We start from the raw sequence: 15,000 nt of genomic DNA on the forward strand, positions 1-15,000 counted from the left end.
TTGTGTAACAAGTAGGCCAAGGTCATTTTTCTTTTTCTTTTTGCAGATTATGAAAGTGCAGATTGTAAACTTTCAAATGATGTGTCATACATTGAAATCTGAAAACAATTGAAGAAGATATGCTCATTTGAATGACCTAAAAGCAAGTTTGCCCTGAACAAGCTTAGTTTGCTAACAAATTATATGTATTTAGTGATCCTAAAACTGTTATTTGTTATATTGAGTGCATTTTTCAACATCTAAACTTGCGTAATATGAGTGTACCGGTAGTTTCCCTGCCTACCACCTCCGGCTTGGTCGGGCGTCCATACAGGCACGATTGGCTGTGTCTGCGGGTGGGAAGCCGGATTGAGGGTATAGTGTCCTGGTCGCTGCACTAGCGCCTCCTCTGGTCGGCCGGGGCGCCTGTTTGGTGTGGCAGGGAACTGGTGGGAATAACGTGATCCTCCCACGTGCTACGTCCTGCCGGGGAAGCTTCTCGCTGTCAGGTGAAAAGAGGCGTCTGGCAACTGCGCATGTGTCGGAAGAAGCATGGTGCTAGTCTACGGCTCTCCCAAGATCGGCAGAGGGTGGAGCAGCGACCGGGGCAGCAGGGGGGGAAATTGGCCAAATACAATTGTGGAGAAAATGGGGGAAGGGAATTAGAAAAAAATAAGAAAAAACTTGCATAATATGGCTGGGGATTTTTTTATAATAATTTTTTTGTGTGATTTCACGGTTGGCTACTTGTTACAACTTTAACCAGGTCGTGTCACATGATTGTTTTTACACTCCCATACACTTACACCGCTCCCAAGCAAATACTGTGTCACTGTGCAACATGTCATCATTGTATGTACATATTCATGCATAATATGTGCGCCCACGTACACAAACACATGCACACAGTGTTTGGTTTGTTTTGGATTTAGCCAGGATGGGGAACAAGTTTTCCTTCAGTTTGATCCATAAATGTATTAACAAAATGGTTACTATTCTACATTCTCACCTTATGGTCGCATTGCAATCATTTGGTGGGGTTTTGTGGAACTGCTGTGGCCAAAATCCACAGGTGAAAACCCACAGGACATGGAGTGAAATGTTTTAACATTACAATAAAACAGTTGCCCTTTGCATATAAATGTTAATAACAGGCCGCTCTGCGTGCGTTCGCAGTGCGGCCTGCTCGTGCCATTTTCTGATGAATGTGGACATTTTCATTGCACACTTTTCCCCGTGTGAAAGCGCCTCTGAAATGTGTCAGTGAGGTATTGGGGAGAGACACCGCGGAGGATGTGTTTTCTCTCCTTTATCCTCCCTTTATCATCTGTCTTTCTAATCTCCCCATCATGTCCCTATGGCCCTGTCAGAGTGATGTAGGCCCACATGTGCACCGTTACTCTCTTACAAGCACTTCCTTGTTAAGGAGCCGCTGCAGCGAAAGGGGGAAAGGAGATTGTTGTCTCTGTTTACTCATGACATAAAGCTTGCTTCTGGTTGCTTTTGAAGTGGGCTCGACTGCTGACTGGCGGCAAGTTTAACAACACCCTGCCCCCTGCTGGTGGGGGACGGAGGTGTCAACTAGTCCGACATGCTTTACCCCAGACTTTCCCAACTCTGGGGTCAGGACCCCAAATGGGGTTGCCTGAAATTTCTAGTTATTGATCAATACTAATAATACTAATACTACTACTACTACTACTACTACTACTACTACTACTACTACTACTACTACTACTAATAATAATAATAATAATAATAATAATAATAATAATTTGTATTATTATTATTATACAAATACCACATACAAATACAATTTATAACAACTAAATCATATCACACATTTTTACTTCACCTCATCAAAATAGAGTTCAAATAAAATGCAGGATATTGTTAACTGAGCTCGGCATGTCTCAATTCACGTGATCACACGTGACCAGGCAAAACAAATCTGTGTTTTGAGTGTCTGGGGTCACTAGAGTTGTGTCAGGTCAAAGTGGGGTCACGAGCCAAAAAAGGTTGCAAACCACAGCTTTAGCCGAAGGGGGGGTTCCATACTTCTCTCATGCTAAAGTTTTCTTGGGAGATTTTCCTTGTGTGCATTTAGTGGGGCCCTGGATGCTGTGACCTGGGCCCTGGATGCTGTGACCTGGGCCCTGGATGCAGTGACCTGGGCCCTGGATGCTGTGACCTGGGACCTGGATGCAGTGACCTGGGCCCTGGATGCTGTGACCTGGGCCCTGGATGCTGTGACCTGGGCCCTGGATGCTGTGACCTGGGACCTGGATGCAGTGACCTGGGCCCTGGATGCTGTGACCTGGGCCCTGGATGCTGTGACCTGGGCCCTGGATGCTGTGACCTGTGACCTGGGCCCTGGATGCTGTGACCTGGGCCCTGGATGCTGTGACCTGGGCCCTGGATGCTGTGACCTGGGCCAGGCCACGGCAGTCAGGGTCAAGGCTGAGGGATGCCAGTAGGTTAGGTTAGGCTGCATTAGCTCGATCAGTCAGTGGTTCTCAAATTGGCAGCGGCCCTTAAGTGGTTTCCAGGGGGGGTTCCCAGCAAAAGTGGGTCGTTTATTTGAAGCTTTAATTCGATCCTCGTGTCAATTTAGGGGTCCTTGATGTTTAGGGGTCCTTGATGTTTAGGGGTCCTTGATGTTTAGGGGTCCTTGATGTTTAGGGGTCCTTGATGTGAAGAGTTTGTGAACCACTGAGCTCGATTGTTTGCCTTGTCGTGCTACTTGTTTTATATCAGTTGTTGGGGTTTGTTACCTCTAGCTAGACTATTTTCCCTCAGGCCCTTTGAGACTTATGGGGCGGCATAGCTCAGGAGGTAGAGCTGTCGCCTGGGAATCAGAAGGTTCCCGGTTCGAGGCTGGCTCCTCCCGGCAGTGTGCCGAAGCGTCCTTGAGCAAGACACTGAACCCCTAACTGCTCCCGACGAGCAGTTAGCGCCCTGTATGGCTGCAGACGCCGTCGGTGTGTGAATGGGTGAATGTGAGGTATTCATGTAAAAAGCACTTTGGGTAGTCGATAGACTATATAAAATGCGCTCTATAAATACAGTCCATTTACCATTTACCATTTGCCTGTGAATAGACTACTTGCACAAGTCCACTACTTCCTGAAATGAGTAGGGCATCATGGTTTCCTGTCCTACACTATTGGATGAACTGATTAATGTCAGGTGTGCCTGACTGCTGCAGTCACAACAACAGTGATCAGGCACACCTGACATTAATCAGTTCATCCAATAGTGTAGGACAGGAAACCAAGATGCCCTACTCACTTCAGGAAGTAGTGGAGTTGTGCAAGTAGTCTATTAGGGCTATATAAAGAAACTTGACTTGAGTCTGGTCCACCTGCTCACCTCGCATCAACTTCTTGGCTCAGCCATCCCCTCCGTATCAGCCCGGACACACTGTGGGCTGTCTCTGACACGGAGGAGACTCCCAGTGATGAATAATGCAATGAGGCAGACTGCTCCTGAACGCACCCCGCAAAGCCTGGTCTTTCTCAGCGTGGGTCTTTCTCACCCTGGGTCTTTCTCAGCCTGGGTCTTTCTCACCCTGGGTCTTTCTCACCCTGGGTCTTTCTCAGCGTGGGTCTTTCTCACCCTGGGTCTTTCTCAGCCTGGGTCTTTCTCAGCGTGGGTCTTTCTCACCCTGGGTCTTTCTCACCCTGGGTCTTTCTCAGCCTGGGTCTTTCTCAGCCTGGGTCTTTCTCACCCTGGGTCTTTCTCAGCGTGGGTCTTTCTCACCCTGGGTCTTTCTCAGCCTGGGTCTTTCTCACCCTGGGTCTTTCTCAGCCTGGGTCTTTCTCAGCCTGGGTCTTTCTCAGCCTGGGTCTTTCTCACCCTGGGTCTTTCTCACCCTGGGTCTTTCTCACCCTGGGTCTTTCTCAGCCTGGGTCTTTCTCACCCTGGGTCTTTCTCAGCGTGGGTCTTTCTCACCCTGGGTCTTTCTCAGCCTGGGTCTTTCTCAGCCTGGGTCTTTCTCAGCCTGGGTCTTTCTCAGCGTGGGTCTTTCTCAGCCTGGGTCTTTCTCACCCTGGGTCTTTCTCACCCTGGGTCTTTCTCAGCCTGGGGCTTTCTCAGCCTGGGGCTTTCTCAGCCTGGGTCTTTCTCAGGATCTCTGCTGGAACATGAGAAAGCGAGTTGAGCAGCAGGAAGCAGAGAGGGAGTGGATGGTGAGAGGAAAGGGAGGAGGTGAGTTCTTCCACTGGGACTCGTCTGCTTCAGGAGGAGGGAAGTGGGAAGTGGGAAGTGAAGGTAGACATGTGAAGGCTGTCATGTGAGTGAATGGGAGCTATTTCGGGGGCCAGAGAAGGTGGGAGATGAGAAGGTGGGAGATGAGCGCTGACATGAGGGAGAAGGAGGAAGGAGTGGGGAGTCACCCGGGACTCGGCTGGCAGCTCAGACACACTTAAAGCACTGAGTGCGTTTGGGCTCGGCTCACTGACTGCCTGACACCAATAGGGGGCTGTGTGCGGGTGGGAAACGAGTACAATTGGGGAGAAAATGAAAGCAAACCAGAAAAAACTTGATAAAAAAGAAAAGAAAAAGAAAAAGTCATGAATCGTGATAATACCTACATTTTATTCTGCTATAGTTCCCATCACAATTCCACAAGCTATTATTTACACTTTGTAGTGTAAATATTATAATTGCGATGGAGAGCTTGTCGAAGGGATTAGATTGGACAAAATTTGTATTTAAATTAAAAATGCAAAAATTTAAATTCTAGCTAGCCGCCACACTACCCGGATGCCCAGCCAAGGCCACCTCTAGACAGATCTGTGGCTCTGAAACAATTCTGCACGTTGTCATTGAACTTTGATTTATGAACCCCATATCTGTATCTGTAACTGAAGCGGGGGCTCCGGTCCGGGGTGGTTGGGAGAGTATCGGAATGTGTCCCCAATGTCACGCGGGCCATCCCGGCCATGACCACTCCCCCCTTGTCCGAGTCCCGTCCCCCAACCCCTCCCCCCTTCCTGCTCTCCCCCCTGTGAGCTCTCCCCCAACCCCTCCCCCCTTCCTGCTCTCCCCCCTGTGAGCTCTCCCCCAACCCCTCCCCCCTTCCTGCTCTCCCCCCTGTGAGCTCTCCCCCAACCCCTCCTCCCTTCCTGCTCTCCCCCCTGTGAGCTCTCCCCCCTTCCTGCTCTCCCCCCTGTGAGCTCTCCCCCAACCCCTCCTCCCTTCCTGCTCTCCCCCCTGTGAGCTCTCCCCCCTTCCTGCCCCTCCCCCCAGTGAGCTCTCCTTTGAGAGGCGCTGCCCCGTGGGAGAATGAACCACAGGGCCCGGGGCCCGCCAGCGCACAGCATGAATAGGCCCCTGACACCGTGTAATGGCCGGGGTCTGGCCACGCTGAATCAAGTGTGTTTATCTCATGGTGACCTAACAGGAGTTAAACAGGCGTTAGTAATGTGCCCTCAGCCTTCTCTCAAGGAGGCGGGGGGAGGGTTCTCTTTCCCTTTCCTGTATCCATCTCTCTCTCTCTCTCTCTCTCTCCCTCTCTTTCTTTCTCTTCATTCTCAGTGCCGAACATTCAATCTCTTCTCTTTTTTTTCAAGGTGAGACACTACAGGTGAATAGGGTTAAAAGGCCCTTTTCTCTTCTTCATACTCAAGCCAGAAATGTCCACTTCAGTAGCACTTAATACATACACCAAACATTCCACTTTTATTCCCATCTATATTCTGAAGTTTTTTTTTACAGAGGGGCGTGATCATGTAACATTCATAGCCTGCTTTATATCACATTTTATTCTGGCATTATTTTATGACGGTTGACAGTATTTTCTGATTATGGAGTGATAAAAAGAGATCCTCTGTAAAAAAAAAAAAATTTTTTTTACAAAATGAAACAAGAATGTTGAACCTGGCTTTATCGAATGTTCAGATTTCTGTTCTGGAAATGTTGATTGCATAATAATAATAATCTCCCCCCCATCTCTGCCATACAAGCAATCTCTTATCTTTTCTGTAACTTGAAGGCAGGAAGCGTTGATATGATTTAGAGATGATACTTACTTAGCTGATGAATCATCCCAGGGTCTCAAATCAAGTATGAAGACATGTTTTTTTAATCTCAAAAAGTGGGACACGGAGTAATTCATTTCCATACTGATCCGTATGATGAGTACCCAATTTCTCTTTGTTGTCACGTTAGCACAGTGTTAGCACGTTAGCACAGTGTGGTTCAAGCAGAATCATGAAAAATTGAAAGGCAAATCATTCGCCTCCTCCTCTGCATGTGATGAAAATTTCATGGGACACAGTGTGCAAGCCTGGTGCTTCTCTGAGCTGTCGGGACGGCCGACTGTGGCTGCAGAACATGCACGGCTCAAAAAGATCTGCCCGGGGAACGAAGACATGAAAAACATCTGCTCAAACAGGGCTCTCTGCTCAAATCCAGTCACTTCAGAAGTTCTTCTCTCCCTAACTCTGCAACCTCCGGGGGACACGGGTTCCATGCCTTTCTTCTCTCGGCGGGGAAGGGATCTTCACTGTAAGAGGAGAAGCAGGTTGTGCTGGGAGGCGTGTCCGTGGTGCTGGGAGGCGTGTCCGTGGTGCTGGGAGGCGTGTCCGTGGTGCTGGGAGGCGTGTCCGTGGTGCTGGGAGGCGTGTCCGTGGTGCTGGGAGGCGTGTCCGTGGTGCTGGGAGGCGTGTCCGTGGCGGACTGTCGCGCTGTCACACAGCCTAGGTGGTATCGTGCGTTCCTTTATCGCAAAATAACTGGGATGTGGAGGCTAAATGACGTCACATCCGTTTTGTTAGCGTTCCATTTGCAGAAAACTTGAGCTGGGAAGTTCACTGTTCATTGGTCAGATCCAGTCGCTAGCCAGGCTAGCCATTGTTAGCAATAACAGTTGATAACATGGCATTTCGCGGCATTTTGCGCATACAAACACTGCAGCCTCATGTCCACACAGATAGAAGTTAGGCAGTGCTGTGTGTACAGCTGATTTAATGAGACACAAACAAGACAGAAGTGCTAAACAACATTACTACGATTATAACTACTGTTGTTGCGCGGAGCAGCCATCTTGGATTTTTGAGTTCGGGGCTGCTGAGGCTCCTACGAGTTTGGAATGGGAAATACCAGCTCTGGTGACGTCACCTCCCAGGTCATGACCTTTGAAGTCGTAAGATTACCAGTTCCCAGTTATAAAGGAATGCACGAATAGGTTCATGTTGTTCTGTCACAGGTCAGAGGTCATGGCAGGGCTCCTCCATTGTGCCCATGTAATGGAGTAAAAGTGAAAGTTGTCAGAGATATAAATACTCCGGTAGAGTACAGATACTCCCAAAAATGCTTGATTGCACCACTGACTTGTAAGAGGAGAGCAAGTGCCTCTCGCAAGTGGCGCTGTCCCTGGTGGCCTGGCTGTCACACAGCCTCGATGTTAGGTTAATGTTGTTCTCTCACAGGTCGGGGCGGGGCTCCTCCATTGTGGCCCCCCTGAAGTGCAGTAAGTACAGTAATGTGATGCCTGCCCTAAGCTCCTCTCCCCTGTCATCTCCACAGACAGAGGCAGAGAAACCAGGTCAGTGTAAACACGGCGAAGATAGCCCCATACAACATTCATGTTTAACGAGAACTCTGGGACTTGTATTCTTTTGAGGGGTGGGGTGGCTCGACTGCGGCGTGCGCTCAAACCCCTTTCGGTTTGCTCTGTTTTGGCTGGGGCTGCCCTTTGGAATGAATGAGATGATTCTGTTTACCCGTTTTTTGGGAGAAGCGCAGCTCCACAGAAACTGAAATATTCATAAGACGCCTGTTTTCTTTTCTCCCCCTGAAGAAGAAAAAAAAACTACTTTCACTTTTCAAAACAGTGTAGGCTTTGTGTCTGGAGAACTTTTTCATAAGTTCAAGCTGCGCCCCCGTCTCTGATACTCTGCAGTCAGAGTGAGTTTCACACCATGGGGAGGGAGGGAGAGGGAGAGGGAGAGGATGGACTGGTTCTAGTCTTAGGCCTGTGTATTTTAAAAGGAGACTACGAGAGGAAGGCTGTTTCCCCCCCCTTCATCTTGGGCTAATCTTCTCTCCAGAGCCGCCGTTGATGTTGGGATCCTCAGAGCTTTTAACATTGATCGGTGGGATTTGGAGAAGGAAGTTGGAGAGAAGTTGCTCTGACTGTTATTGTCAGAGTGCAAGTTCACACACTCATACTTTAGAATTGAAGGATGTTTACTTGATATGAAATGATGCACAAATGTGTGTGCACCATCTCTCTCTTAGACTCTGTTTACAGACAACGCACATGAACGGATATGGAAAGGATATATAAATGAGTCCTCTGTGATTGACAGTATTGTTTGAGATCCTCCCGCCCAGATGGATTTACATGTTACAGTTAGTCGTGTGCAGGTTGTATTAGAGAGTTAGTCGTGTGCAGGTTGTATTAGAGTTAGTCGTGTGCAGGTTGCATTAGAGAGTTAGTCGTGTGCAGGTTGCATTAGAGAGTTAGTCGTGTGCAGGTTGCATTAGAGAGTTAGTCGTGTGCAGGTTGCATTAGAGAGTTAGTCGTGTGCAGGTTGCATTAGAGAGTTAGTCGTGTGCAGGTTGCATTAGAGTTAGTCATGTGCAGGTTGTATTAGAGTTAGTCGTGTGCAGGTTGTATTAGAGTTAGTCGTGTGCAGGTTGTATTAGAGAGTTAGTCGTGTGCAGGTTGCATTAGAGTTAGTCGTGTGCAGGTTGCATTAGAGTTAGTCGTGTGCAGGTTGTATTAGAGTTAGTCGTGTGCAGGTTGTATTAGAGAGTTAGTCGTGTGCAGGTTGCATTAGAGAGTTAGTCGTGTGCAGGTTGCATTAGAGAGTTAGTCGTGTGCAGGTTGCATTAGAGAGTTAGTCGTGAGCAGGTTGCATTAGAGAGTTAGTCGTGTGCAGGTTGCATTAGAGAGTTAGTCGTGTGCAGGTTGCATTAGAGAGTTAGTCGTGTGCAGGTTGCATTAGAGTTAGTCATGTGCAGGTTGTATTAGAGTTAGTCGTGTGCAGGTTGCATTAGAGTTAGTCGTGTGCAGGTTGTATTAGAGAGTTAGTCGTGTGCAGGTTGCATTAGAGAGTTAGTCGTGTGCAGGTTGCATTAGAGTTAGTCGTGTGCAGGTTGCATTAGAGAGTTAGTCGTGTGCAGGTTGCATTAGAGAGTTAGTCGTGTGCAGGTTGCATTAGAGAGTTAGTCGTGTGCAGGTTGCATTAGAGAGTTAGTCGTGTGCAGGTTGCATTAGAGAGTTAGTCGTGAGCAGGTTGCATTAGAGAGTTAGTCGTGTGCAGGTTGCATTAGAGAGTTAGTCGTGTGCAGGTTGCATTAGAGAGTTAGTCGTGTGCAGGTTGCATTAGAGAGTTAGTCGTGTGCAGGTTGCATTAGAGAGTTAGTCGTGTGCAGGTTGCATTAGAGAGTTAGTCGTGTGCAGGTTGCATTAGAGAGTTAGTCGTGTGCAGGTTGCATTAGAGAGTTAGTCGTGTGTAGGTTGCATTAGAGAGTTAGTCGTGTGCAGGTTGCATTAGAGAGTTAGTCGTGTGCAGGTTGCATTAGAGTTAGTCGTGTGCAGGTTGCATTAGAGAGTTAGTCGTGTGCAGGTTGCATTAGAGAGTTAGTCGTGAGCAGGTTGCATTAGAGAGTTAGTCGTGTGCAGGTTGCATTAGAGAGTTAGTCGTGTGCAGGTTGCATTAGAGAGTTAGTCGTGTGCAGGTTGCATTAGAGAGTTAGTCGTGTGCAGGTTGTATTAGAGTTAGTCGTGTGCAGGTTGCATTAGAGAGTTAGTCGTGTGCAGGTTGCATTAGAGAGTTAGTCGTGTGCAGGTTGCATTAGAGAGTTAGTCGTGTGCAGGTTGCATTAGAGAGTTAGTCGTGTGCAGGTTGCATTAGAGAGTTAGTCGTGTGCAGGTTGCATTAGAGAGTTAGTCGTGTGCAGGTTGCATTAGAGAGTTAGTCGTGTGCAGGTTGCATTAGAGTTAGTCGTGTGCAGGTTGCATTAGAGAGTTAGTCGTGTGCAGGTTGCATTAGAGAGTTAGTCGTGTGCAGGTTGCATTAGAGAGTTAGTCGTGAGCAGGTTGCATTAGAGAGTTAGTCGTGTGCAGGTTGCATTAGAGAGTTAGTCGTGTGCAGGTTGCATTAGAGTTAGTCGTGTGCAGGTTGCATTAGAGAGTTAGTCGTGTGCAGGTTGCATTAGAGAGTTAGTCGTGTGCAGGTTGCATTAGAGAGTTAGTCGTGTGCAGGTTGCATTAGAGAGTTAGTCGTGTGCAGGTTGCATTAGAGAGTTAGTCGTGTGCAGGTTGCATTAGAGAGTTAGTCGTGTGCAGGTTGCATTAGAGAGTTAGTCGTGTGCAGGTTGCATTAGAGAGTTAGTCGTGAGCAGGTTGCATTAGAGAGTTAGTCGTGTGCAGGTTGCATTAGAGAGTTAGTCGTGTGCAGGTTGCATTAGAGAGTTAGTCGTGTGCAGGTTGCATTAGAGAGTTAGTCGTGTGCAGGTTGCATTAGAGAGTTAGTCGTGTGCAGGTTGCATTAGAGAGTTAGTCGTGTGCAGGTTGCATTAGAGAGTTAGTCGTGTGCAGGTTGCATTAGAGAGTTAGTCGTGTGCAGGTTGCATTAGAGAGTTAGTCGTGAGCAGGTTGCATTAGATAGTTAGTCGTGTGCAGGTTGCATTAGAGAGTTAGTCGTGTGCAGGTTGCATTAGAGAGTTAGTCGTGTGCAGGTTGCATTAGAGAGTTAGTCGTGTGCAGGTTGCATTAGAGAGTTAGTCGTGTGCAGGTTGCATTAGAGAGTTAGTCGTGTGCAGGTTGCATTAGAGAGTTAGTCGTGTGCAGGTTGCATTAGAGAGTTAGTCGTGTGCAGGTTGCATTAGAGAGTTAGTCGTGTGCAGGTTGCATTAGAGTTAGTCGTGTGCAGGTTGCATTAGAGTTAGTCGTGTGCAGGTTGCATTAGAGAGTTAGTCGTGTGCAGGTTGCATTAGAGAGTTAGTCGTGTGCAGGTTGCATTAGAGAGTTAGTCGTGTGCAGGTTGCATTAGAGAGTTAGTCGTGTGCAGGTTGCATTAGAGAGTTAGTCGTGTGCAGGTTGCATTAGAGAGTTAGTCGTGTGCAGGTTGCATTAGAGAGTTAGTCGTGTGCAGGTTGTATTAGAGTTAGTCGTGTGCAGGTTGCATTAGAGAGTTAGTCGTGTGCAGGTTGCATTAGAGAGTTAGTCGTGTGCAGGTTGCATTAGAGAGTTAGTCGTGTGCAGGTTGCATTAGAGAGTTAGTCGTGTGCAGGTTGCATTAGAGAGTTAGTCGTGTGCAGGTTGCATTAGAGAGTTAGTCGTGTGCAGGTTGCATTAGAGAGTTAGTCGTGTGCAGGTTGCATTAGAGTTAGTCGTGTGCAGGTTGCATTAGAGAGTTAGTCGTGTGCAGGTTGCATTAGAGAGTTAGTCGTGTGCAGGTTGCATTAGAGAGTTAGTCGTGAGCAGGTTGCATTAGAGAGTTAGTCGTGTGCAGGTTGCATTAGAGAGTTAGTCGTGTGCAGGTTGCATTAGAGTTAGTCGTGTGCAGGTTGCATTAGAGAGTTAGTCGTGTGCAGGTTGCATTAGAGAGTTAGTCGTGTGCAGGTTGCATTAGAGAGTTAGTCGTGTGCAGGTTGCATTAGAGAGTTAGTCGTGTGCAGGTTGCATTAGAGAGTTAGTCGTGTGCAGGTTGCATTAGAGAGTTAGTCGTGTGCAGGTTGCATTAGAGAGTTAGTCGTGTGCAGGTTGCATTAGAGAGTTAGTCGTGAGCAGGTTGCATTAGAGAGTTAGTCGTGTGCAGGTTGCATTAGAGAGTTAGTCGTGTGCAGGTTGCATTAGAGAGTTAGTCGTGTGCAGGTTGCATTAGAGAGTTAGTCGTGTGCAGGTTGCATTAGAGAGTTAGTCGTGTGCAGGTTGCATTAGAGAGTTAGTCGTGTGCAGGTTGCATTAGAGAGTTAGTCGTGTGCAGGTTGCATTAGAGAGTTAGTCGTGTGCAGGTTGCATTAGAGAGTTAGTCGTGAGCAGGTTGCATTAGATAGTTAGTCGTGTGCAGGTTGCATTAGAGAGTTAGTCGTGTGCAGGTTGCATTAGAGAGTTAGTCGTGTGCAGGTTGCATTAGAGAGTTAGTCGTGTGCAGGTTGCATTAGAGAGTTAGTCGTGTGCAGGTTGCATTAGAGAGTTAGTCGTGTGCAGGTTGCATTAGAGAGTTAGTCGTGTGCAGGTTGCATTAGAGAGTTAGTCGTGTGCAGGTTGCATTAGAGAGTTAGTCGTGTGCAGGTTGCATTAGAGAGTTAGTCGTGTGCAGGTTGCATTAGAGTTAGTCGTGTGCAGGTTGCATTAGAGTTAGTCGTGTGCAGGTTGCATTAGAGAGTTAGTCGTGTGCAGGTTGCATTAGAGAGTTAGTCGTGTGCAGGTTGCATTAGAGAGTTAGTCGTGTGCAGGTTGCATTAGAGAGTTAGTCGTGTGCAGGTTGCATTAGAGAGTTAGTCGTGTTTGTCAAAAACGGCGCTGAATTTGGAGCTATGCCTGCTTCCCAGCAAGCTAGCACCTATTCGTCTGGATGTCTGGTTCCTAGTAATTCCAGATGCTCTGCTCTAGCTTAAAAACCGAGCTCGTGAGAGTTCTTGAAACACAGACTGTGCCGTGCCATAGGAAACAAGACCATAACCTCCTTGGCAGAGGTAAAAAAAAATATATATATTATAATAATGATGAAATATTAGACACACAAGTTTTAAAATCCTTATTTAACCTGTCTCCTCTTTTTCATCCTCATCTCCTCTCCATGACCTAAGTGGACCTCATGAGATATAATCAATAAAAGATTGTCACTTTCTCCTTGATCCACCTTAACATTCCTATATTGTACCCCGAATGAACAGTTTATGCTTTAAAAAAAAAACTCTCTTCAACTCCTGTCTGTTGAATCAGTTGACTGAGAGCAGTCTCAATAGTGTAATAGTGTGTCATCACAGTAAGGTGTTTCTGCATGTGCTGAGGTAACGGCCAGGTAATGAAGTCCCACCTGAGCTCCTAAGCACTTGTTCTGTTGCAGAGTGTCAGTGTGCAGTGTCACGTTGAGCTCCGCTCGCCATCCAAAAGGCTGATTTGTGTGTTAGGCTCGAGGAGAGAGGCGCACTGGAGAAAGTCATTTTTCACCAGCAGCTCTCAGCAGGTATTTCCTGCTTGAGCCAGGGCAGAATCACTGTTTGTTTTGCATTCCCACTGTGTGTGTGTGTGTGTGTGTGTGTGTGTGTGTGTGTGTGTGTGTGTGTGTGTGTGTGTGTGTGTGTGTGTGTGTGCGCGTGCGTGCGTGTGTGTGTGTTGGGGGGGGGGGGGGGGGGGGTTTGTACTGTAGTTTCTAATGTGACAGTGGTGATGTGTGGCTCAACCAGTCTTTCAGCCAAAATACATGATTGTGCAGCAAACACACACACACACACACACACACACACACACACACACACACACACACACACACACACTCACAAGTGTGATGTCATTTATCAATGGTATTATTGGCTAACTGGATTTGTGTTTGTTTGCGTGTCTGTTGTCCTGCAGCCCAATGACCCAGTGACGAATATCTGCCAGGCAGCTGACAAGCAGCTGTTCACGCTGGTGGAGTGGGCCAAGAGGATCCCACACTTCTCTGAGCTGCCCCTGGATGACCAGGTCATCCTCCTACGAGCAGGTCGGTCCCACAGCACAAAACACCATGCATGAATATTGTCCATAGCATTTCATAGAATCATATTTGTCATATGAACCATTTTTATGCATCCGCCGGCAATAGCCATGGCCGGAGGCATACCGCTTTCGGGTTGTCAAGTCCGTATGTTTGTTATCTGAGGAACACTGCCTCCACGTCCACTCGGACTCAAGCATGAACTGATTAGATGTTAGTGGTCAAAGGTCAAAGTTCAAGGTCACTGTGACCTCACGACCGCCCGTTTCATGCTCGTTAACGTGATATCTCAGGAATGCCTTGAGGGAATTTCTTCAAATTTGGCTCTGGCAAAACAGTAATGGCATCTCCCGAAGCAACGAGTGGCAACGCTAGAGGAGACACAGCCATAAGTGCAGTTATTGCAGAAATGGACTCAATAACATCAATTAATGTATGCACCAGCGGAGTTTCTCGGCGGAAAAGACGTTTTCGCGGTACCGCTGAGTGGATTTGGATTGGATTTGGCAACGCTGATTGGCTGAAGGAGTTGTCTGTCACGGCAAGTACTCCCGCCCACTGAAATTGCTGTGAGCGGCTGGAAGGCCAGACTGATCAGGGACCATGATGGAAATAAGTGTTGACACTTTTTCATGTCATCTCTTGGATTGAGTCATTCTTTATCCAAAATAGAAATCAATCAATCAAATCAACTGATGCGTAGAGCGAAACCTGAATGTGAGATCACATGATCAGGATCGTTTTTACCAGGCCGGCCAGATCAGGTCATAACTGTAAATAACTCTCCAGGTCATGTGACAGTGTGAGATCACCAAGGTCATGTGACAGTGTGAGATCACCATGGTCATGTGACAGTGTGAGATATCACCAAGGTCAGAGCGACACACTGTGTGTATTTCAGTGAAACAGCTGAAGCTAAAGGAGTGGGCACAGATGACACAGAGTGAATCATCTGTCACTGCTGTTACATTCACTGTCGTCACATGCGAGGGAGGCCTCCTTTATACTGACTGTCTCTCCACATTACACCATTATAGCCTCAATCCACCCCGTTACACAGCCGCACCATACCCTCACAAACACCTCACATCCCTCCTTATCCTTCATGCAGAGACCGCAGTGATGAAGAGAGTTCAGAAAGAGAGAGAGAGAGAGAGAGAGAGAGAGAGAGAGAGAGACATAGACCGCAGTGATGGAGAGACTTCAGAAAGAGAGAGAGAGAGAGAGAGAGAGACATAGACCGCAGTGATCGAGAGACTTCAGAAAGAGAGAGAGAGAGAGAGAGAGAGAGAGAGACATAGACCGCAGTGATGGAGAGACTTCAGAAAGAGAGAGAGAGAGAGACACATAGACC

General features: G+C 47.6%; 1 protein-coding gene across 1 annotated transcript in view; it reads left to right on the forward strand.

Annotated features, from left to right (window-relative positions):
- The window catches only part of rxraa (retinoid X receptor, alpha a), a gene marked incomplete at both ends in the record, with an annotated part of 180,782 nt that overhangs the window by 146,608 nt on the left and 19,174 nt on the right, over positions 1 to 15,000 (forward strand). The window contains one exon of the mRNA XM_083642060.1: positions 13,523 to 13,652. Within this exon, the coding sequence (XP_083498186.1) occupies positions 13,523 to 13,652 (130 nt within the window). The remainder of the gene's footprint in view (positions 1 to 13,522; positions 13,653 to 15,000) is intronic.

This window comes from Poromitra crassiceps, assembly GCF_964638095.1.
Source record: "Poromitra crassiceps genome assembly, chromosome: 8".
Lineage (NCBI taxonomy): Eukaryota > Metazoa > Chordata > Actinopteri > Beryciformes > Melamphaidae > Poromitra > Poromitra crassiceps.